The sequence below is a fragment of the Ochotona princeps genome, chromosome 1 (genome assembly GCF_030435755.1).
Source record: "Ochotona princeps isolate mOchPri1 chromosome 1, mOchPri1.hap1, whole genome shotgun sequence".
NCBI lineage: Eukaryota > Metazoa > Chordata > Mammalia > Lagomorpha > Ochotonidae > Ochotona > Ochotona princeps.
Window position 1 is genome coordinate 100,193,497 of NC_080832.1, and position 23,296 is coordinate 100,216,792.

The following is a 23,296-nucleotide window of genomic DNA, read 5'->3' on the forward strand; positions in this document are numbered from 1 at the left end:
AGATGGAGTAACATCCCATGCTCCTGGATAGGTAAAATCAATATCATTAAAATGTCTATACTGCCAAAAGCAATATATACATTCAACGCAATCCCAATCAAATTGCCCAAAACATTCTTCATGGAACTGGAAACAATGATCCAAAGGTTCATCTGGAAACACAAAAAACCACGGATAGCTAGAACCATCCTGAAGAACAGGAAGTTAGCAGGGGGAATCACAGTCCCAGACCTCTGGACATACTATAGGGCAGTGGTTATCAAAACAGCCTGGTACTGGCACAAAGATAGAGAGGAAGATCAATGGAGCAGAATAGAAATATCAGAAGGGAACCCACACAGATACAGCCAAATAATCTTTGACAAAAAGACAAACGACAACCCAGGCAAATGGGAAGGTCTGTTCAATAAATGCTGTTGGGACAACTTGTTGATAGCCTGCAGAAACAAAAAGATAGACCCACATCTCTCACCATACACTAAGATCAAATCCAAATGGATAACAGATCTAAACCTACATCCAGAAACCTTCAAACTTTGGAAGAAAATGTTGGAAATACTCTGCAAGATCTAGGTGTAGGTCCTGACTTCCTAAAAAGGACACCAAAGGCAATAGCAATCAAGACCAGAATAAACAAATGGGACCTCATCAAACTAAGAAGCTTCTGTACAGCAAGGGAAATAATCAAAAAATAAAAAAGCAACCCACAGAATGGGAGAAGATCTTCGCACACGACATAGGTGATAGAGGGCTAATCTCCAGAATATACAAAGAGCTACAAAACAACCCAAATGTCAAAACAAACAAGCCACTCAAGAAATGGGCACGGGAAATGGGCAGACACTTCACAAAGGAACAAACCCAAATGGCAAATAAACATGTGAAAAAATGCTCAAGTTCCCTGGCAATAAGGGAAATCCAAATTAAAACATCAATGAGGTACCACCTAACGCCAGTAAGACTGGCCTACATGAATAAAAGCGCCAACAACACTTGTTGGCGAGGTTGCGGGGAAAAGGGAACCCTACTCCACTGCTGGTGGGGCTGCAGGCTGGTACAGCCTCTATGGAAATCAGTATGGAGAACATTCAAACAACTCAAATTCAACATACCGTATGATCCAGCAATAGCACTCCTAGGAATATATCCAGAACACTTGTTTTATGAGAAACCAACATGCACTCCTATGTTCATAGCAGCACAATCAGTAATTGCAAAAACATGGAAACAACCAAAATGCCCATCAACAGAGGATTGGATAAGAAAGCTATGGTTCATCTACTCCATGGAATACTACTCAGCTATTAAAAAAAACAAAATGCAGTTCTTTGTGGCCAAATGGGCCAAACTGGAAACCATAATGCTAAGGGAAATGAGCCAATCCCAAAAGGTTAAATACCACATGTTTGCCTTAAGATGATATGATGTTATGTATAACGTGTTATGTTATGTATGTTATATGTTGTGTATAAACTAAAATTGAAATGTCAATGAGGTGGTCACAGAAGGTGGTTAAGAACTAGCATTTATTTTTAACATATTGGCTACTCATTACTATGTCAATTAATTCCATAATGATGTAAATTTTTGCTGATGGTATGTTGGAGCTTTTAATTGATCGGGATAATACTCTGCTGGCTCTGTCTTCAGACCAGAGAGGGTATACCTAAGAAGCCATTGAACTTGACTGGACCATAAGATGCTGGACTCTGTGTTTGGTATATGCTTGCAATGAGGGACTCTCAACTGAACTTGAACTGTGGTTATGCAACAAGGTAGAGGAATCCACCACGGTGGGAGGGTTTGGGGAGGGGTGGGGAGAATCCCAGTACCTATGAAACTGTGTCACATAATACAATGTAATTCATGAATAAAAGAAAAAAAAAGAACTAAGGAAGGAAAAGTGTATATGGGAATGCGGGCAGGAAGAATAGAGTACAAAGCATCATTAAGCTCTTAAATTTGTTTTGTGAAATGTATTCACTTTATATTAATAATGTGTTAAATGAATTAGTAAATAAAATAGAAGTGAACGAAAAAAAAAAAAAAAAAGAAACATGGAAGCTTTAAATTTCCCAGGGAAGGGTTTTCAACACATTTTGTAGTATGTTAGTTTCACTTGCTTCACCATGCCTAATTTTCTTGACTTAGATTACCTCTAACATCTGCTAAGATATTCCTTGACATTATTTCCTAAGAAGATACTGCTCTTGACCCTGGAACTGAAAAGTTCCCGTGATGTGTGGTTTCCGCTGTTACAATAAGCTTTAAATGTTCCTTAACTGCAGGGGTGTGCCTGATGGTCTCTGTCTGATGTGATGAGTACTAATGGAATCATGGCACTTCTAAATTAACTGACAACGTATGTTAGGTCAGGAAAATTATAATAAAAAATTGTTGTTCTTTTGTTTATTTTACAAGCAAAAATAACCATGACATTGTCACAAAGACTAGGGAGTTAGGAAACGGTGAAGGCATTTCAGGATTTCTCAAGTTCTGGATGACCAGAATGAAAATGTAAGTTATCGAATGAGTGAAAGTAAACACTATGCTTTTATTTACTAGGCATCTAAAATAAATACTTTAGATACATTAAATCCGATTATAAGTCCTCTGTGCTCACCAACAGATGTGGTTCCAAACAAAAATTAATATAACTAGGTTTCATTTACGGCTTTAAGCAAATAAGTACAGGCAGATAAATACTGACTTCCAGGATTGGCAATTGCTGACAACACACTTTCTAGGACTCTACTAGAATTACAGAGGCTAACTATAATTTTTCATTTATTTTTAAAAATGTTATTTATTTGAGAAGATTGTTTGATTGCTTGAGTCTCCAAATGTCTGTAACAGTCAGGAAAGGGTTTGGGTTAAACTCTGGGCTTTGGAGCACAATCCTGGTCATCTGTGAGAGGGCTGGAGCTCGATTACTTGAGTCTTCAAGGGTGCTTCCCAAAACTGCAGCTGGGACGCTGGAGAAAGAATTCCAGGAACCGCATCTGGCAGCTGAACACAGGCACTGCAGTGCGGGCACAACCGTCTTTATCACTAAGACAAACACTTGTTCCCGGAGGATAATTTTAAAGTGCATATTAGTAGATATTAAATTTTATCCCTGTAATATGATCATATGCTAACTTCAAATATAAAAACCTAAAATACAGAACCATACTAAAAAGTTCTTTTTAAGAGGCATCTAGTTTCTTATAGGCTTCTTCGATGAATGTTAGCATGTTCTTCACCTGGGATGAATGATGAAGAACATGCAAATCCTTCAAGAGAGCATCCTGGTTTGGAATTAATGTCAGAATTTCTTTCTGTGGATAAGAGAGTATAATCAGTTTTGTTGTGTTATTTAAAAAATCAACATTAGAGAGAATGGTACAGTAATCTCAAGTATGTATCACTCAACTTCAGTAATTACCAACTCACATTCATTTTTTTCCTCCCTCCCGCCCCTTCTTTCCTTCCTTTGTTAAAAGGTTTATTTATTTATATGAAAGAGTTACAGAAAGAAAGGGAAAGACAGAGGACATCCTCCATCTGTTGGTTCACTCCTTATATGGCCACAACGGCCAGGGCTGGCCCAGGCTTATGCCAGCAGCTGCGGGTTCATTTGGGTGTCCTGTATGGGCAGAGAGGCCCAAGCACCTGGGCCGTACTCTGCTGTTTTTGGAGGTGCATTAGCGTGCGGCTGGATCAGAAGTGGAGCAGCTACTCTCGAGCCGGTGCTCAGAGGGGATGCCAGTGTCACAAGCAGCAAAGTGCCAGCCCGGTCACTCACTCTGCCAAGCTATCTTTCCCTGTCCTTCGTCTGGATTACTGGTAGGAAAATTCTGAAATGCTTTTTAAGAAAGTATGAAGACTTTCTACTGCTAAAAACATTTATATTATACTATGTACTGGAATTTTTTTAAAGAGAGAGAAAAATGATCACTGTAGAACGTATGACAAATAATTCAGTGCTGTTTTATAAAGAACTATATGCCACTGTTAGGAATATATGTAAATACAAGCACCAAAATTCACTTCCAGAAGTATTCTACAGGCAGGAGTACCAAATACACAGATTTGTATTAGGGTATGCCCTGCATTATCCATAATATAAAAATTATTTGTGTCAGCAGCTTACAAATTATATTATATACGCATGTAATCAAATGTTACACAGCTAGTGAGAAAACCTAGTATGTTTCTCCAGGCCTAACTAGGGATACAGTGTTTATCCAGGCCTAACTAGGGAAATGGGTACATACCTGAAGTGTAGGTGCTTTAAGGCTGTCCTGAGGAAGTTGTGGAAGCGAGAGTACCCCACTAGCACCCATTTGAAGCATCTAAAGTATAAAAAGAAAGCTAAAGATGATTTCAAAAGGTTTGTATCTCTCATCTCATGCACACAAGTGATTTGGGCAAAATTTAGATATTAAAAATTATACCCAAATGTTAGCAATATCCTTTTCTAACAATTAAAAATGGTTTACCTTCTGCTCCTCTTCTTCCACTTCATTTGCCAGAATCTGAATTTTTTTCTTGAGGCTCTGAATATTTCCCGTCATCACCTCTGCATTCTCTACTATTTTATCTATTTCTTCCTGAATTGGATGGAAACAAACAAAAACGTTAAAAAAATTCAATGTATTTTTAAATCCTAACATGTTACTATCTACGTGCATTTTATATATCTTGGATACTACAGAACTTTTTGAAAGAATCTTGTGAGTTTATTTTTGTTTTCCTTTTAGGAAAAAGACTTCGTAGCAAGCTGCTTTTCTGATATAATTCATTACAAGGAAAAAAACATAAATTTTGAAATAAATATATATATATATCCCATGTTCATGAATATTTCCTTAAACACTTCCCACAGCTGCCAGGATGAGATTCTGCACAGCCCAAAGTGACCACTGCCCAGCCCGAGGACTGACTGCAGCAAATAGCAGCCTTCCCTAAGAACCACGGAAGTTGGTAGAGAAGAGAGAACTCTCAAGCTAAGAACTTATCAGTTGTTTGTGAATCCCTCAGTTACCCTTTCATTTTTTAATCTAAATTCCTTTTATCCTTCCATCCTCTACTAATCAAACATTCTGTCTTGATTTTTTTTAAAAAAATTAATTTCCATTTATAAGGAAGAATATATGGTGTTTATGTTCCAATCTTGGCTTATTTCACTCAACGTTGCAAATGATAGGATTCCACTCTGCCAACAGGTGAACAGTCAGCATTCTGTTGTGCATATATGCCACAATTTCTTTAGCCATGCCTCTGATGACTGACATCTTGGTTAAGTCCTTATTTTGGCTATTGTGGAAAGTGTGGCTAAAAACATGGGGGAGTAGGTCTCTCCTTGACAGATCAGTTCACTGTGGGTTTCATTTGCATATCCCTGATGGCTACTGATGTTGAAAAATTTTTAAACAATTTGTATTTATTCTTTTGAGGACTATTTATTCAAGTACTTTGCCCATTTTTCAACTGGACTGGTCATTATCTTGTTTTTGGGCTTTCTGAGTTAATGTATTTTGTATATTAATCCTTTGTTTCTAAATAGCTTACAGGTCTTTTTTTCTCATTCTGTTGGAATCTCTTTACCCTATTGTTTATCTTAAAGGTGAATTTTTTTGAGTTGATATAATTTTCATTTGTCCAGTTTTAAGTCTCTTCATTTAATGGCCACAACTGTTATCTGCTGCTTGTTACAATTTATTTTTTGAGGGGATTGGATATTGTGCTTTGCGGACTTGCTCACAAACTGAATTTTGTAGAATGCATTTCTTGGTGACATTTTCCCCTATGTATTCTGTGAATTGGTCATTGCATCTAAAGGGTGCTAACATAAAGTAACCATATCTATTAGTTTCCCGTGGTTACCGTAACAATATGTCCCTAAATCGGTTTAAAACAACAAAATTGCTGTCACAGTTCTGGAGGGCAGAAGTCCTAAATCAACGTTGTTGGCAGGCCTTTGAGCCCTCTGAAGATCACAGAGCAGAATGTTTCTGGTCTCTCATAGCATCTGATTGCATCCTCCCGCCCAGTATCTGCCTTTGTCATCACAGGGCTTCTCTCTACTTCCTATGCCTTCTCTTGCCTCTTATAAAAACACTTGTTACTGGGCTTAGCACTCATACATAATAATCCAAGGAAATCTCATCCAGAAAGTCTTCCATTGAAGTCACACTCATGGGTTCCCTGATAGAGATACTATATCAGGGGTCATAGTTCAACAAGCTAAACAAGGTAACGAATAATAGCACTAATAATGAGTTAAGTACATTAAGAAGTATTGTCTTCAATGTAATTTAAAAGATTGACTTGGAAGCATTGCTTTAGTTATCTTCCTTTAGTAATGCTACTTCTTGCATGTTTTATCTTTTGCCAAAATCTTTTATACGTGTTTTTCCTTCATTCCTCTTTTTTGTTTGTTTTAAAGATTTATTTATCTTAATTGCAAAAGCAGATCAGATTTAGAGCCAGGAGCCAGGAGCTTCTTCTGGGTCTACCATGCAGGTGAGGGGTCCCAAGGGTTTGAGCCATGCTCTACTGTTTTCCAGGCTACAAGAAGGGAGCTGGATGGGAAACAGAGCAGCCAGAACATGAACTGATGCCCAAGTGGGATTCCGGTACATACAAGGCAAGAATTTACCAACTGAGCCATTGCATCGGATCCCTCAATTCCTCTTAAAAACATCCCCATTAACTGACAATATATGTAGATTTGTTTTCTAGATACTTGTTTCCTCAATTTTATTTTCAATCCCATGGAAGAACTGAAGTACATAATTTGTGAATTTTGAATTACGAAAAATTCTTGCTGATGTATTTCTTCTATAAACTACAACTACCTGAAATTTACTGAATTCTTAGCAAATATTTAAGTACCACATCTACAAACTACTTCAAATAGTGTAAGGGATACATAGGGCCTATTTTTTTTTTCTTTTAAAGATTTATTTATTTATTTATTTATTTTAACAATAGAAAGAAAAATAGAAATTTAAAATGCCATCAAGTTAAATGACGTTACTAGATATGACAGTCTCCATTACACAGCTACTGTACATCCCCTTAAATGAAAAGTCATGATACAAAATCAACAATAGAAAGAAAAATAGAAATTTACAATGCCCTGAAGTTAAATGACATGCTACTAGTTATGACAGTCTCCATTACACAGCTACTATACATCCCCTTAAATGAAGAGCCACAAAACAAAATCAACATCCGGGAGAAAAAAGAAATTAACAACACAAAGAAGTTAAATAACATGCTATTAAATGACTAATGTGTAGCTGAAGAAATGAAAATCAAGAACATTCTTGTAGAAAATGATGCCACTGCATGATCTACGAGTCACTGAATGATTTAATCAGAAGGAAGTGTTTTGAAGAGATGAAACCAACAGAAAACAACAAAACCCATGTGATATAGTTTCCGCTGATCTTTGTTGAAGTGTGTCTCCTGCAGACAATAAACAGATGGGTTTTGTTTTTTAATCCAGTGTACTAATCTATGAGGTTTGATTGAGCTTAAGCCATTTACATTCAGAGTTTAATATACATGGATGTTACTTTGGTCCTGTCATTTTAGGAATGGGTTGTTCCTTGGTTTAGTCTTCTGTTGTCATTTTACTGGGATGTTCTTCACCTTTGCCCTTGGTTTTGGTAGGTGCTATTCCTCTTCTCTGCCAAGAGAACATGTTTAAGTATCATTTGTAGCGCAAGTTTGGAAGAGGCAAATTCTTTTAGCTTTTCTTTACTGTGGAAGAATTTTATTTCATTTTCAAAGACAAAAGAAAGCTTTGCTGGATATGTTATCCTAGGCCGACAATTTTTTTTCTTTTAGAATCTAGAATATGTCACTCCATTCTCTTCTTGCCTGTTGGGAGTTTCTTGTGAGAGATCTCGTGTGAGCTTAATTGGCATTCCTTTATATGTCAATTGATTTTTTTCACATGCACATTTAAGGATCTTTTCCTTATGTTCAATTGAAGAGAGCTTGGTTATCATGGGTCGTGGTGAAGATCACTTTGGATCAAGCCTGTTGGGAGTTCTGTGCCCCTCCTGGATTTTGTTTCCCAATTCTTTCTCCAGATTAGGGAAATTTTCCTTTATTATTTCATTCAATACATTTGCAAACTCAGCTTCTCTTTCTGCACCTTCTGGGACTCCCATAACTCTTATATTTGGCCTCTTAATAGTGTCTTTCAATTCTTCAATACTTTTTTTGGCCTGATCCAGCTCTGCTTCCAGCTTTTGGTTTGCTTCCCCCTGATGACAGGAAATATCTTCCAATTCTGAGATTCTTTCTTCTGCTTGCTTCATTCTATTTTGGAGACTCTCCACTGTACTTTTAATTTGCTCTACTGTGTTCTTAATTTCTGATATACCAGCCTTGATTTGCTTTATTGCTTCCTTAAATTCTTTGAACTCTTGCAGGAGCTTCTCATTGTTGATCAGAATCTTTAAAATGAGTCTTATGGATTCTGTGTGCCCCATTTTCTCGATGTCTTCCTCAGTTAACTCTGAGGTTGGCATAGGGTTTTGCTCCTTTGCAGGGGAGTCTTCAGTAATATTCATTGTGCTTTTGTCTCTTCTTTTGCTCTTGGTCATTGCACTTCTGGTTAGCAGAGTCTTGAATTCCTTGGGGCAGGTTTCTAAGCTTTGTCCCCCACAGGTCTACAATGCGATTTTACTTATTGCGGTTGGTACACAACTTTTTCCTTGCAGCCACTTGTGCCACAACCACCAGCGAGTTCCAGGTCTGGGTTCTTACGTCAGATTTCCACCATGTCTCCACAGCCCCAGCTCTTGGCTCACCACTCTCCACCTCCTGTGATACCGTGCTGAGGCTGCACTGTTGTCTCTGCAACCTTTTTCCCAATTCCAGATGGAGCAGGTCCCAGGATTAGAGAGACACCAGGTGTCCTCTATAATTAGGTTGTTGGTGGTGCTGATCTTGTCGGAACCTGTTGGACATTTGGTCTGGGTGCCACACGGACCTATTTTGACCCATACAATGCCACAGTTGGTATTATTTTCCTGCGGGACCAGTGCAATTCACTGACCTCAGCGAGTTCTCACGAGCTCAGCACATGCACAGTTCACTGTTGTCCGCTGCTGTCCCAAAGCTATTGCCACAGTGCCCAAAATGGCGCCTGTCATACAACCACTACAGTTCCTGATCTGCTGGCCGTCAGATCCGAGGGCTACCCAGACCTGTCTTGGGTGGAACCCATAGAATGCTACGTCGTTGCAGTTCACTGAGTCAGAAATGAGCTCACTCCCAGCTCAGTGCATGCTCAGTCCCTTCCCTTGTCCTTTCCCTCTTACACAAAATGGTGCCCAATTCAGCTCTAGGGGACTGACTGGGCTATGGAATCCACTCTGTTCTCGCACTGCCCATCTGAGATCTGCTGCTCTGTCTCTGTTTCTGGTCAAATCAAACGGACCAGCAGGATGGACAGTTCTTTGTCTGGGTTCATCACCCGAGCTCCCAGTGAAAGTCTCTTCCCACCTGGTTGCTGGTGGAGTTCAGATCGTAGTGGTGGAGTATCAGTCACTGCCACACCACACCGTTGTGTCCGCTGCTTTCCTGTGTCTGTCAGTCTCCAGGTACCCTCTGCTGTTGTTCTGTCCTTTCCTATTTCCTGAAATATGTCCTCTCTGCTTCACCCTGATTAAATGTTTTTCCGTCCGTTTAAATGTGTCCTTACCCTATTCCACCATCTTGATTCTCCTCAAGATTTATTTATTTTTATTGGGAAGTCAGACATATAGAGAGGAGGCGAGACAAAGAGGAAAGATCTTCCATTTGCTGGTTCACTCCCCAAGTGGCCACAATGGCCAGAATTAAGCCTATCAGGAGCCAGGAGTCAGGAGCTCTTCCGGTTCTCCCACACAGGTGCAGGGTCCAAAGGCTTTGGGCCATCCTCGACTGCTTCCCTAGACCACAAGCAGGGAGCTGGATGGGAAGTGGGCCACCAAGACATGAAGTAGCACCCATAAGGGATACTGGTGCGTGCAAGGCAAGGACTTCAGCACCAGGCCCATGATTTTCTTTATCTTTTTTCTTTTTTTTTTCTAAATATTTTTTTGTTTATTTGTTTTATTGCGAAGTCAGATGTACAGAAAGGAGGAGAGACAGAGAGGAAGATCTTCCATCCGATGATTCATTCCTCAACTGACCACAACAGTCAGAGCTGCACTGATGTGAAGCCTGGAGCTAGGAATCTGTTTCAGGTCTCCCTCGCAGATTCAGGGTCCCAAGACTTTGGGCCTTCTTAAAACTGCTTTCTCAGGCCACAAGCAGGGAGCTGGATGGGAAGTGGGGCTGCCAGGATTAGAACCGGCACCCATAAGGGGTCCTCGCACGTTCAAGGCGAGGACTTACGTGCTAGGCTAATGTGCTGGGCCCTTCTCTTTTTTTTTTTTTTTTAAAGATTTATTCATTTTATTACAGCCAGATATATACAGAGGAGGAGAGACAGACAGGAAGATCCTCCGCCTGATGATTCACTCCCCAAGTGAGCTGCAACGGGCCGGTGCACGCCGATCCGAAGCCAGGAACCTGGAACCTCTTCCGGGTCTCCCACACTGGTGCAGGGTCCCAATGCATTGGGCCATCCTCAACTGCCCTCCCAGGCCACAAGCAGGGAGCTGGACGGGAAGTGGAGCTGCCGGGATCAGAACCGGCGCCCACATGGGATCCTGGGGCTTCCAAGGTGAGGACCCCAGCCGCTAGGCCACGCCGCCAGGCCCTGGGCCCTTCTCTTTTTTTAGTCTTAATAATTATTTGGTAATTTCTTAATGTTGTTTAGATATCTACTAATTAAATGCTGGGGATTATTTATGACAGTGAATGTTATTTTCTGTTAGGATGAAAAATATCAAAGCTAAAAAATCATGACAAGGTATACATCTTACCTTTAAGCAGTTTGAAAAGCTCAGTTATAAATTTCTGCACTCTTTTTACCCAATTTGTAAAATAAGTATTATTTAGGCTACACCCTTCAAGCCTCTGTGGTAACTATTGGATGTAACGATACAGTGCAACGGTTAAAGGCACACACTATTCATTAGCTATCATAATGACATAGGTGAGTATTTTTTTTTGTCATATGTAATAGATGTTTTGAAATTTCACAGATTTGGTGAGCAGTTCCTATACTCTGTTACTTAAAAGTATTAACACAATTAAAAGTAATGAGCCTGGTGAAACAACTCCGACTACTATTTAACAACAAATATTAGGAATACTTCAGTTTTATAGTTATAAAAATCAGCTACAGTTTTGACTATGATTAAACAACAACAAAATACAATGAAAAATTTTGCCCAAGCATTAGTATTCATTACTGGAAAGACTACTCTGTTAATTTTAAAGGCACTATAATGTCTTCCCCTTTCCCTAAACCCTGTCATTATAGGTTCTTTCTTGAAGTCATACCTGTAGTGATGTCAGACCTTCCTCATTCACTTTTTCCCGTGCTCTTTCCATTCTCAACAGATCCGGCACATTGGTGAGATCTTTCAGCTTTTTGGAAGGGGCTTTGAGAGTTTCATACAGGTGTAGCAACCTTGAGAATATAGACATCATTTCAAAAAAATATTTATTTACTTATTTTACAGGCAGAATGAGAGAGGAGAGAGAGAGAGAGAGAGAGAGAAAGACATCTTTTATCTGCTGGTCCACTTTGCAAATGGCCACATCTTTTATCTGCTGGTCCACTTTGCAAATGGCCACATGGCTGGGCATGGGACAGGCTAGGAGCCCAGGAGTCCATGTGGGTCTCTTATGCTGCTGACAGGGGCCTAAATACATGGGGTCATCTTTCTAGGAGCATCAGCAGGGAGCGGCCCATGATCTGAACTAGTACTGATACAGGACACCAACAATGCAAATGGTGGCTTAAGCCACTGCACTGCAATACCAGCTCTTAAACATGATTATTCTTTGAGTTTCATTAGTATTCTTTTTCTAAGTTTTCTAATAAGTTGTCATTATTTCTAAGGGTTACATTATTTTTTTCTAAGACTGATAACTGTTAACAGTCTGATTTTTTAATAGATCATCAGTTAAATATTCAATTTATTCACACATATTTAAAACCACAGGGCACTGAGGCTGTTTTACTAACAATTTCCTATTTAATAATTTATTTGTATATGTTTTAAAATTTAAATGTCTTATATCATCCAAATATAATTCTTTTCTTTTTTTTTAAAGATTTATTTCATTTTTATTACAAAGTCAGATATACTGAGAGGAGGAGAGATAGAGAGGAAGTGGAGCTGCCGGGATTAGAACCAGCAGCCATATGGGATCAAGGCAAGGACCTTAGCCACTAGGCCACGCTGCCGAGCCCCCAAATATAATTCTTAAATGCTATAGTATATAAATCTATAATGTATTATGCATTGTTGAGTAATAAAGTCTTAATTATGGACTCTGAATTTCGAATCTCATTTAAAAGAATGCAAGGTCTGGTGTGGCATAGTAGGCTAATCCTCTGCTTACAGTGTGAGCATCCCATATGGCCACTGGTTCATATCCTGGTTGGTCTACTTCCAATCCCAATCCCTGCTTACGGACTGGGAAAGCAGCGGAGGATGGTTTGGGCCTAAGGGCCCCTGTACCTTAAGTCCCTGCACATGGAAAACCTAAAGAAAACTCCTGACTTCAGACTGCCTTAGCAATGGCCACTGTGCCATTTAGGAAGGTCTCTTCTGTCTCTCCTTCTCTGTAAACCTGTCTTTGACATAAAAATAAAGAAATTGTCTTTTAAAAAAATACAACCAATAAAAGAATTTTCATTAGTTACTTGACATAATATCAAAGAAAACCAAGTTTCATAAAGTTTAAGGTATATAAAATGCTACGACAGAAATTTTGTTCTAAAGCATTATCAAAATCCTTCAAAACATAATATTGGTAAGTTATATTCAAGACAGTCCGCAGCTGTAGGCAACTGCTTAGGTTGCTTGTCCCTCAGCGAGTGTTACACTGCTCTGGGAGAAAAGCAGCCAGAAGCTGGTGGGCGTTTTGGGTCCGATTAATGTCAACTTCGTGTATTAACGATTCGAGTATGTCAGCATAGTTGTATACTCTTTTCTTTTTTTTTTTTTTTTTTTTCAAGATATTCGGGAAAGAGACCAGGCTCAGGGACCCATGTGCATTCGGGGTGTGGGGACTGTGGATTACCCAGAGAAGGGGGCTTTGGGATGTGTGGCAGAGGGTACTGCTGAAGGAGTATATTACAGGTGAGGACTAACTTCCGGGGGACTTCCACAGACTGGGCCACTGCACTTGAAGATAAATAAGCTGGCTGCGACCAGAGGCCCCGCCTGGGTCAGACAAACGTACAGGGCCAGGTGGGAGACCTGAGATGTGCTGGCTAACACTGAGCACCGTCTTTTGGCACACAGGCTCCTGGCTGTGGCCAGTCCAGCCCTGGCTTCAGGGAGTGAACCAGATGATAGACACGCCCTGTCTATGTAATACTCACTTTCAAATAAATACATACTTTTCTCTCGAAAGTATACTTGACAATGGGAGAGAAAGAAGTGGGAGGAGTGGAAAGTAATTATATTCTTAGAGTTGTACCTGATCTATTCTTTACAATTTAATAAAAATTTAAAAAAAAAATACTTTGAAACCTCTATTATTGATGTGCCACAAGACAAAAAGCCGTGACAGTTTAGAAAATAAATATTGGGCCCAGCGGCGTGGCCTAACGGCTAAAGTCCTCGCCTTGGACGCCCCAGGATCCCATATGGGCCCCGGTTCTAATCCCGGCAGCTCCACTTCCCATCCAGCTCCCTGCTTGTGGCCTGGGAAAGCAGTAGAGGAAGGCCCAATGCATTGGGACACTGCACCCGCATGGGAGACCTGGAGGAGGTTCCTGGTTCCTGGCTTCGGATCGGCGCGCATCGGCCCGTTGCAGCTCACTTGGGGAGTGAATCATCAGGCGGAGGATCTTCCTCTCTGTCTCTCCTCCTCTGTGTATATCTGGCTGTAATAAAATGAATAAATCTTTTAAAAAAAAAAAAAAAGAAAAGAAATGTTGCTTGTTTGCAAATAACAGACTAAGAAGGAAAAAGCAGCAACTGCAAAAACACCAGCTAGATAAAAGTAATGAAAAATGAAAATTTAAAGTAGTTGAGAAAATATCTTTCAAATATAAACACGGTATATGCATGTATTTCTGTAACCATCTCTAAAATTTATTCCAGAAAAATGTACAACAGCAGTTTAGGTATGAAAGAATAAATATTTCCAAATTGTTCATGATAAAACATTTTATATTTCATCAATGTCTGTTTGAGCAGAATGAAGTTTTACCTGTTTCCAGATTTCATAACTATATTACCTTTTCTTCAGAAAGTTGAGATGATATTGGATTTGCTCTTTGTCTTTAATGCTTTTACTCAAAATTGCTCTAGAAAAAAAATTGACTCAATATTAATTTAAAATACAATCTGTATTTTACAATCTGTATTTTTTTTCCTCTGGTTTTTCAAGATGTGCCTTCCTCACAAGCAAGGCAAGGTCAGTCACTTTTTCTCTTCTTTCACACAAATGTACAACGAAGTTCTCCTTTTGTTATTTTACTGTACAGTAATGATTAACTTCTCCGCTCGCCTCTCCTGACAAGTACAGCCAAACAGTGCTTCACTTGCTTGGCATTCCTGCTAGGACAGAGGAGCTACAGGAAGTGTCACTTTGAACTCAACTGCTTATTCAATTCTACAGAGAGAATAAGTGAAAATGTTTGGACATATCAGGCCATCTAGACTTGATTTCTGTTTTACTAATGGGATCCCAAGTTTTTAGAATCCATTAAAACTTTTTTTTTAACCGATGGCTAATGCTATCACAACACTAGGAATGCATCTTTTAATGCAGGAAATTGCTCTATTTTCTCTATACAGTAATCTTTAGAAAGATGTTTATGGCAAACATATATGTAGGAACCAAGAGTAAAGTGGAAAGAGTTTATACTCACATTATTACTGATTCCATCACAGTCTGCAAATGCTCCCTGGTGTTACTTGAAAGAGGCTGCCAAGTTCGTCTCTTGTTGACACTTATTTTTACCCGTTTTAGATTTGCTTGCCCTGTAAGTGGTTATAAAAGAGACTGTGATCAATCCAGAAGGTTAAAGGTTACACGCTTTTATTTAAAACGTGATTTATTAAATTTAAAAAGTTTATGGAAATAGGAGGATCAAACTCCAGGAAGCAGTATAAGCTGTTTAACTAATCTTTTATACACAGCCAAAACATGTCAGATGATGAATATGAACTTGCTATTGTGTTAAATGTACACTATATACTGACATAAAAATACAAACTCAAAGCATATAATTTAAAATGAAGAATCAAGCTATAATTACTAGACATTTGGCTCTCAAAAATGAATTCCTTAAAAGTTCCACTGGGAAGACTAGAAAATTTTTTCTGTCATGTAGTAAGGTAACAACCATAACAAAGCAGTTTAATGAAACCGCACTGGTCAGTGCTAATGATACCTAAAAGACAAACAAGGGAAATGCAGAAAAAAATAGCTTTAGTGAGGAAGAACACTAAACAAAATACAGATGTGTAAAACAGGACAAAAGAAAAAGCACTGTTCATTACATAAGTATAAAGCAAGAACCCTATCCAGAGTGAGGAAAGGTAGGAAATACTTCCATGGAATAGTGATATTTAAGGGTCCAGCGCGGTGGCCTAGCAGCTAAAATCTTTGCCTTGAATGCACCGGGATCCCATATGGGCGCCGGTTTGTATCCCAGCAGCCCTGCTTTCTATCCAGCTCTCTGCCTGTGGCCTGGGAAAGCAGTCGAGGACGGCCCAAAGTCTTGGGACCCAGCACCTGCATGGGAGACCAGGAACAGCTTCAGGCCGCTGCAGTCACTTGGGGAGTGAATCATTGGACGGAAGATATTTCTCTCTGTCTCTCCTCCCCTCTCTATATATCTGACTTTGCAATAAAAATAAATAAATCTTAAAAAAAAAAAATAAAGTGATACTTAAGAAAACATGTCTACCTACACCAAAGGTATTCACTCCAAGCCAGTTCGTATCAGCTTAGTGGAAAAGAAGCATTAATAATATTTCACTAGGGATGTTTAGTAAATCCCAGGTGACCAAAATAAATAAGTAACATTACCTATTTTTGCAAAAATGTAAATGCAGCTGTTTCTTACTGCCTTTTGCTTTTGCAGGATTCACACACAAGACATTGAGAATTTTTTCATTAAGTATACACTAGCTTGAGAAGCTCACAGGTTAAGCAGATAGAGTAAGTACCTCCAGGAGACAGGTGCTCTGTGTGATTTTTGCTTTTCACTGCTTTTTTAACCTAAAAGACACAAGTATACAGAGAGTAAAGTTTTGAATGAAAAGTTTTTTGTTACAGAATGGTCTCATTTATCTAAGACTAATCACACTTTCTGAGAAAATAAAGATACACTGCTCCTTGCACAGAAGGAAGACACACATACAGGTAGTGAGTCTATCCATGGTGGGAGACAGACGGAATTTTATATTTGGTCAAAAACGTTTTAAAGATATCATCACACAATTTGCTTGTGAAAACATTCAATACATTACTTGCAAAACAAAGAGAAGCATAGCCCAAGGAACAGCGTAAGACCCAGCCCCTCCCAAAGAATCAAATCATTTCTTTTTCTTATTATTATAAACAAGATCAAGATTATGGTAGGAAGGAACTAATTCCTTCCAAAGTACTTCTTCCTTATTTTTTTTTCGCTTTGTAATTAAAAAATCCCCTTCATCAACTGACAGTTTTTATTGTCCTTTAACATCTGAATGCTATATGAATTTGTATACTTTATTTCTAAAGTCCTATTTAAGCTTATTAGCAATGTCTTTTATCTCCAAAAAATATTACAGAAAACACTTTCGTAGAAATTTAAGTAAACAATTTCATCTCAGAACTTTATGAATCATGTTGCAAAAGCTCCCAGACAATATTAATTACAATTTGTAGTAAAAATGACCCATAGTCTTCACATACTCCTGTTTAAAAGAACAGCTGATATTTCCATCAGTTCTGAATGGTTAATTTGACACGTTCATTACCTCTTTCTCCGGCAGCTTTGTTTCCTCATCATCAAGTTTTCTTTTTGGATTTCTCTTTCCCTGTTGAGTCTTCCTGGACACACTTGATTTTCCAAGCATCTTGATCTAAATAGAACAGCACTTCAAAAACCTGTGCAGATGAAAAGCACACAGAAGGTATTGCCTTACACAATGCTTTGCTTAAAAGATTAACTATGATATTTTCAAAAGCTCTTTTATAAACAAAATAGTAAATAAAATTTTGGCAACTGTATATTGGGCTTTTAAAATTTTAAATGCATTTTAATGGAACTAACGTTGGTTTTCATCAGAAAGAAGATACCTAACTAAATCATCAAATTAAATATTATCTCTTGAAATTGCTTTCATTTGTATGGCTTTAGAGAAGCTTTTAACTCTTTACACTCATCATATAATATCTCCATGGTTAAATACAACAAAATGGAAATATAATGTGGTATGTGTAATGCCAGTTCAGAGTAATACGCAGGTGTCACATTAAGTAACAGACTTAGCATTTACTCAATTTAGGCCAACAACAAAAGGAGACTCTTTCTAGGATTACACTGTTGATCTATGTTGTGGTAATCCATGTTACAGTCTGTTGTGATTCACTCTGTGCTAAAGCGATATCGATCTACTCTGCCCTCCAACAGACGGAATTTGGTATTTCAAATGGAATCTGGTATTCCAACAACTGGAAACACTGACATGAGAGTGCGGATGGTTATGTCAACAACAGAAGTGAGAGTAACTCCTGTTCTCTTTCTAATGATCCTTTATTACCAAGTTCATTTCTGACAAAAGGCACTGAGGAAAAGTCACTTATGTTTGTATTAGGCCATAAGGAATGTAAGTTAGAAGTTAGGGGCAGCAGATAAGTAGCATGTATACACATATACGGGCATGCTACTTCTCGTTTGTATCTAAAGCCTCCTATGCAGATAAATCAGTGACCATCCTGCCACTAGACCTCTGGAATTAATTACACCAACATAGCAAAATCATACCGGTAATTTGTAGGGCTAGAGACACACAGGATGTACTTCAGATGAATCTCTTTCTTTATATCTTACAAGCATCAAGCCCCCCCCCCCCTTTCTTTTTTCAATAAGATTGAAAAACGAAGTGGGAAGGAGTGAATCCGTCTTTCAGATTTGGCTTGTGTGTGTGATATGCCTGAGAACATGCAGTATCCAGAGAAAAATTGCTAGGATCATATTTTGCCCTATTATGTCAGAAGGAAGAGAAAACATTCAAGAGGAAACAGCCAGGGTTGGGTGACAAGACAATTGGAAAGACTGTGGTGTGTGTTCAGGTCCAAGAAAATTCCAGCGAGGCTCTTTAGGAAAGGAGGAGAGCAGAGTTCCAAGGAAGGCTGAGCTGGTCGGCGCTGGGTCCGGGTAGGGTCACTGCGGGGAGACAGGAGCTGCTCCCTCGCCCGTCGGCTGGAACTCGGGCATCTCCAGCTCCGGGGACACCGAGGCCGAGCGTGACCTCCGCGCCGAGCTCACGCACCGCGGGCTGCCGGGCAGGGCCACCGGGGCTGCCGTCGCCCCTCGCGGCTCCTAAGGGCCGACCTGGTAGAGCAGCAGACGTTTCTCCTCAGCTTCCAAGGACTCGATCCCGCCAGGCGATGAGCGCCTGCTGCCACTTACCGCCTACACCGACGCCTCTCAGACCTGTCACTCAGTTCGCGCCCAAACACTCAAAACTCTGCAGAACCGGATGTGGACCGCACATAGCGGAAAAGCCCATAGCAAGAGGCGGCTTCCAGGCCTATGTAAAGTCATCGAAACGCGCCAGCGAGGGCGCGATTCGATTGGCTGGAAGGAGGGCGGTGTCGGGTTACGCCCCCTGTCACGCTTGCGCAGTGCAGGGATAAGAGGTCAGGCGGAGTGAGTCCGTTCCTGGCGGCTGAGGCCGATTGAAGCAGCTGCGGCTGCAGTGGAGGTAGAGGGAGGCTGGACAGTGAGTAGTTCTGTGCGCTTTTCGGATCTCTGCACGCTTGTGGCTCCCGTCACCTCTGGTCTCCTGTGAGCCTCTGTCCTTTACTGACTTTGTCTAACTCTGCTGTGACAGGATCCCCCTCTTGGACTGAGCTCCTCGCCTCGGTCATTGTTTTTATTGACGCTCTTGAAAATGCATGTGGACTGTCTGGAAGAAAGGGGTTATCTATCTTTGCGCCCCCAGAGAGTGCCGAGGGGCCGAGGGAGACTCGGCACGCTCGCTGCGACGGCCCTGTGGTGTGTTCGGGTTATTGTGAGGTTTTGTAAGAGGTGACGACACTGACCGTGACTTGGAGTGTCGGTGGGGTGAGAAACATGGAATGGGAACGAAAAGCCTCAGGTCACGGAGAAGTGGCAGTCACTAACGAGTACTCAGTTTTACCTAGAAAGAGGGCGATTTTTTTTTTTTTTTTAAATCACGAAGCCCTTGACAGATGCGTTTTGGAGATCGCCAATGGGTTTTATTGCGCTATAGGAAACCCTGGTCATCGGTAGCTTGTGTTCTCCTTGCACATTGTTCTGAATTCTCAACCTCTCTCTCGGTGGATCTTCCGAGACAATTTTGAGTGTTTATTGTCACCAAGAGCAGTTCCCTTCTTACCTAAACAATTTTTTACAGGCGCTGCCAATTTGCCATGCACTTGTCAAGAAATCATTGTTAAGGCACTTTGCTAGCATTTGCTAGGGTTTCAGAAAGTTCTATGAATATTCTCAGTAAAATTTTACTTATTTGAAAGGCACCGTTCCTGAAAGAAAGAGGGAGAGAGGTCTTCCATCTTTTGGTTCACTCCCCAAATTGCGGCCAAAGCCAAAGCCAGGAGCCAGGAGCTGCTTCCAGGTCTCCCACACGGGTGCAGGGGCCCGCTCAATCTCCATTGCTTTCCCAGGTGCATTAGCAGAGATCTGGATTGGAAGTGGAACAGCCAGGGCTTGAACTGGCGCTGGCAGCTTAACTCCCAATGCTACAATGCCAGCCCTCAGAGCTTGCTGCTTGCTTCCTTTGTACTAGTACCAAACATGATTAATCTTATGATTTCAGATATTATTCCCTAAATATAGTTTAGTAAGTCCTTAAAAATTATCACTTGTATAGACTATAACTCACTTACATGATGTAGTTTTCACTTTATGAAAACTACAGGAAACATTGATTTTATGTATTATTATAGCAACTTTCCCCTGGTGTGGTATTTCTCAGTGGAATGGTTGAGACATTTCTAAGACTTTTTAATATATGATGACAATTTACATTTAAAAAAAGATTTATTTATTTTTTATTGGAAAGGCAGATATACAGAGAGGAGAGACAGAGCTTCCGTCTGCCGCTTCACTCTCCAGGTGGTCACAATGGCGGGAGGTGAATCAATCCGGAGCCAGCAGCTTCTGGGTCTCCCGTGCGGGTGCCGGGACCCAAGGCTTTGGGCTGTCCTCTGCTGCCTTCCCAGGCCACAGGCAGGGAGCTGGATGGGAAGCAGGGCTGCTGGGATACAAACCGGCACCCATATGGGATCCTGGCACATTCAAGGCCAGGACTTTAGTCATTAGGCCACCACACCAGGGATGATTTGTGTATCTTATTTATGACTTGAAAAGAAGTGTTAACTTAAGTTCCATTAACTTGATAGTTGATACATTGCATGGAAAATGTGATTTTATAGTTACTTTAGTTGTTGTCTTATCCATTATAATGTGTGGTGAATATATTAAGAAAGTATACATCTCAAACCTGTTAAAATAATAGGCACTATGTTGAGACTGTAATTCTGACAAGCATTTTGTAATTCAGGTGAATGGTTCAATGTTATGTGGAATTTTGATTAAGCCCTTTGTTTTTGAATCTTGATTTCTAAAAATCTATGAAATGTTGAAATTGGACCCAGTCACTTTGTGAATTTTGTGTGCTGTCTACTGGGAATTAGTCATAATGTTGGAACAGTTTAGAGTGATGGGGAATTGGGTCAATGCAGAATCTGATTAGTCCAGCCTAAGGGGTTCATGGACAGTTTGTGAACCTATTAAATAAATGCATGGGCTGGAAATGCAGTTGTCTTGATTCAACGGCTGCTTTTTCTGTGCCTCAGCTTGATGATCTGTCAAATGGAAATGATATTGGTTCCTACTTCTTGCTGGTGTTGTGAGGATTAAAATTACTGCTCTCTGAGAAGTCCTTAGCGTCTTCTGAGCTCGGCACACAGGAACCTTGCATATTGGAGTCAGTGGCTTACCTCAATTAGCCAAACAAGATTCTGAACAAGCATAACAGCAGGAACAGGTTCATAGAACTTGGCTTTTGCAGAAAACAAATAATCTGGTGTTCTTTGAACACGAAACATTTGGAGCACCAAGGCAGAAGTGAGTCCAGGGTGTGGGTGGAGACAAGGTCCTGGAACTTCCTGTCTGTTTTTTCCCCAGGTTGTTCCCTATCACCAAACACTATCTGTCACAAAGTAGATGTTAAATAAAAATGTTTCGCATGAAAAAAAATAATTCGATGCTATACTATGTCCTCTAAATGACACAGAGCCTCTGAAACATTTTGTGAAAATGTTGTCTTAGTGTGGAATTGATTAGAGCAGGTGAAAGTTATGGTCAGCAAGGCCAGCTAAGAGGGTAGGACAGAAAATGGGCTGAAACAAAGACCCTGAGTGTGGAAAAGGGCCGTGGAAGCAGGTAGTATCAATCACAGGGAACAGAAGGAGGAACAGGTGAAATCAGACTGATACACCCTGTGCTTTCTTTTTAGCCGTCTTGTCAATAGGCCCTATCTTTGCTGCATATATATATTTTGTTTCTCTTCTAGGTCAGATCTGATTGCTGTTGAGTGTTTTGCTCCAGCATGCTGAGGGCTAAGACTCAGCTGTTTTCACTTTCCCCCCATTGCCTGAAGGGGATAAAAGAGTCAACGAGCTCCAAGCTAATAAGGACACGATGTCTGCATCAGCAACAACCACTTCATCCAGAATGGGCTGCCCTGGCTAAGAAGCAGCTGAAAGGCAAAAACCCAGAAGACCTAATATGGCACACCCCAGAAGGCATCTCTATAAAGCCCTTATATTCCAGGAGGGATACTCAGGACTTACCTGAAGAGCTTCCTGGTGTGAAGCCATTCACACGTGGGCCGTATCCCACCATGTATACCTTTAGGCCTTGGACTATTCGGCAGTATGCTGGCTTTAGCACAGTGGAAGAGAGCAACAAATTCTATAAGGATAATATTAAGGGTGAGATTTTTTTTTTTAAATATGAGACGTTGTATTTATAGGCTGCATTTCTTTATTTTTTTAAGCAAGGAAGGTTAGTTAATTTCTGCTAAGATGATACTTTTAATTTTCTAGCTAAAGACCATACTCTGGTGGAAAAAAGAATGTATGCTATTTAACTTCCCTGGTCAAATAGACAAGTGAGTAAGAATAAAGTGCTAAATCCTTGAACATGAAAAACATGTACGTGCTATTTGAAAACACTTAGGTGAAGTGAAGTTGTATGGGAACAAAGAGACGGGGCATTAGGATAAAAATTGCAGGGGAGAGTATTTATTTCTTGTAAAGTTTTATTGTTATTTGAAGGGCAGATTTACAGAGAGAAGAGAGAAAGATTGTCTATGTGCTGGTTCACTCCCCAAATGGCCGCAGCGGCTGGAGCTGGACTGATCTGAAGGCAGGAGCCAGAAGCTTCTTCCAGGTCTCCCATGTGGGTGAAGGGGACAAGGACTTGAGCCATCCTCTGCTGCTTTCCCAGGCCCTGAGCAAGGAGATGGATCAGAAGCAGAGCAGCCTGGACTAGAACTGGTGCTTGCATGTGGTGCTGGCATTGCAAGCTGATACTTAGCCTACCACCTAGAGGAAATAAGAAACATTAGAATGTATTGCTAACAAATTGAGTACAATCTGGCATTCATTTTATGCAAATTGCACTTATTAATTCTTATCTAGAATGCAATTATTATATGTGTGCTAAATTGGAGGGGTTTTTTTTAAAGATTTATTTATTTGATTACAAAGTCAGATATACACAGAGGAGGAGAGACAGAGAAGAAGATCTTCCGTCTGATGATTCACTCCCCAAGTGACCACAATGGCTGGTACTGTGCCAATCCAAAGCCAAGGAGCCAAGAGTTTCTTCTGAGTCCCCCACGCAGATACAGGGTCCCAAAGCTTTGGTCCATCTTCGACTGCTTTC

General features: G+C 40.3%; 2 protein-coding genes across 4 annotated transcripts in view; one reads left to right on the forward strand and one right to left on the reverse strand.

Annotated features, from left to right (window-relative positions):
* Nucleotides 1-3,037: 3,037 nt before the first annotated feature.
* On the reverse strand, nucleotides 3,038-17,212 carry CENPQ (centromere protein Q). Its single transcript, XM_058671957.1, has 8 exons — nucleotides 17,109-17,212; nucleotides 16,314-16,365; nucleotides 15,008-15,119; nucleotides 14,372-14,440; nucleotides 11,449-11,578; nucleotides 4,485-4,595; nucleotides 4,260-4,337; nucleotides 3,038-3,320 (listed from the first exon to the last, which is right to left on the reverse strand). The coding sequence occupies exons 1-8, from the start codon at nucleotides 17,205-17,207 to the stop codon at nucleotides 3,189-3,191; spliced, it is 783 nt and encodes a 260-aa protein (XP_058527940.1). The 5' UTR covers nucleotides 17,208-17,212; the 3' UTR covers nucleotides 3,038-3,188.
* Nucleotides 17,213-18,959: 1,747 nt separating this feature from the next.
* Nucleotides 18,960-23,296, forward strand: part of MMUT (methylmalonyl-CoA mutase) — a 33,579-nt gene continuing 29,242 nt past the window's right edge. Inside the window, exons 1-2 of one of the 3 annotated variants that reach the window (XM_004590429.3) lie at nucleotides 18,960-19,079; nucleotides 21,918-22,338. In XM_004590429.3, the coding sequence (XP_004590486.2) occupies nucleotides 21,954-22,338 (385 nt within the window). In that variant the 5' untranslated portion in view covers nucleotides 18,960-19,079; nucleotides 21,918-21,953. Of the gene's footprint in view, nucleotides 19,145-21,917; nucleotides 22,339-23,296 lie in introns of all 3 variants that reach the window. The other 2 variants (XM_058662249.1, XM_058662247.1) reach the window with 2 other exon arrangements.

Excerpts from the sequence above, each read along its gene's own strand:
- CENPQ (XM_058671957.1), bottom strand. The coding sequence starts at position 17,207 with ATGCTTGGAAAATCAAGTGTGTCCAGGAAGACTCAACAGGGAAAGAGA. Across the intron at positions 4,338-4,484 it reads TGGAAGAAGAGGAGCAGAAG|ATGCTTCAAATGGGTGCTAG; the intron begins GTAAACCATTTT and ends TTTATACTTTAG. Across the intron at positions 3,321-4,259 it reads TTAAAGCACCTACACTTCAG|AAAGAAATTCTGACATTAAT; the intron begins GTATGTACCCAT and ends TCTTATCCACAG.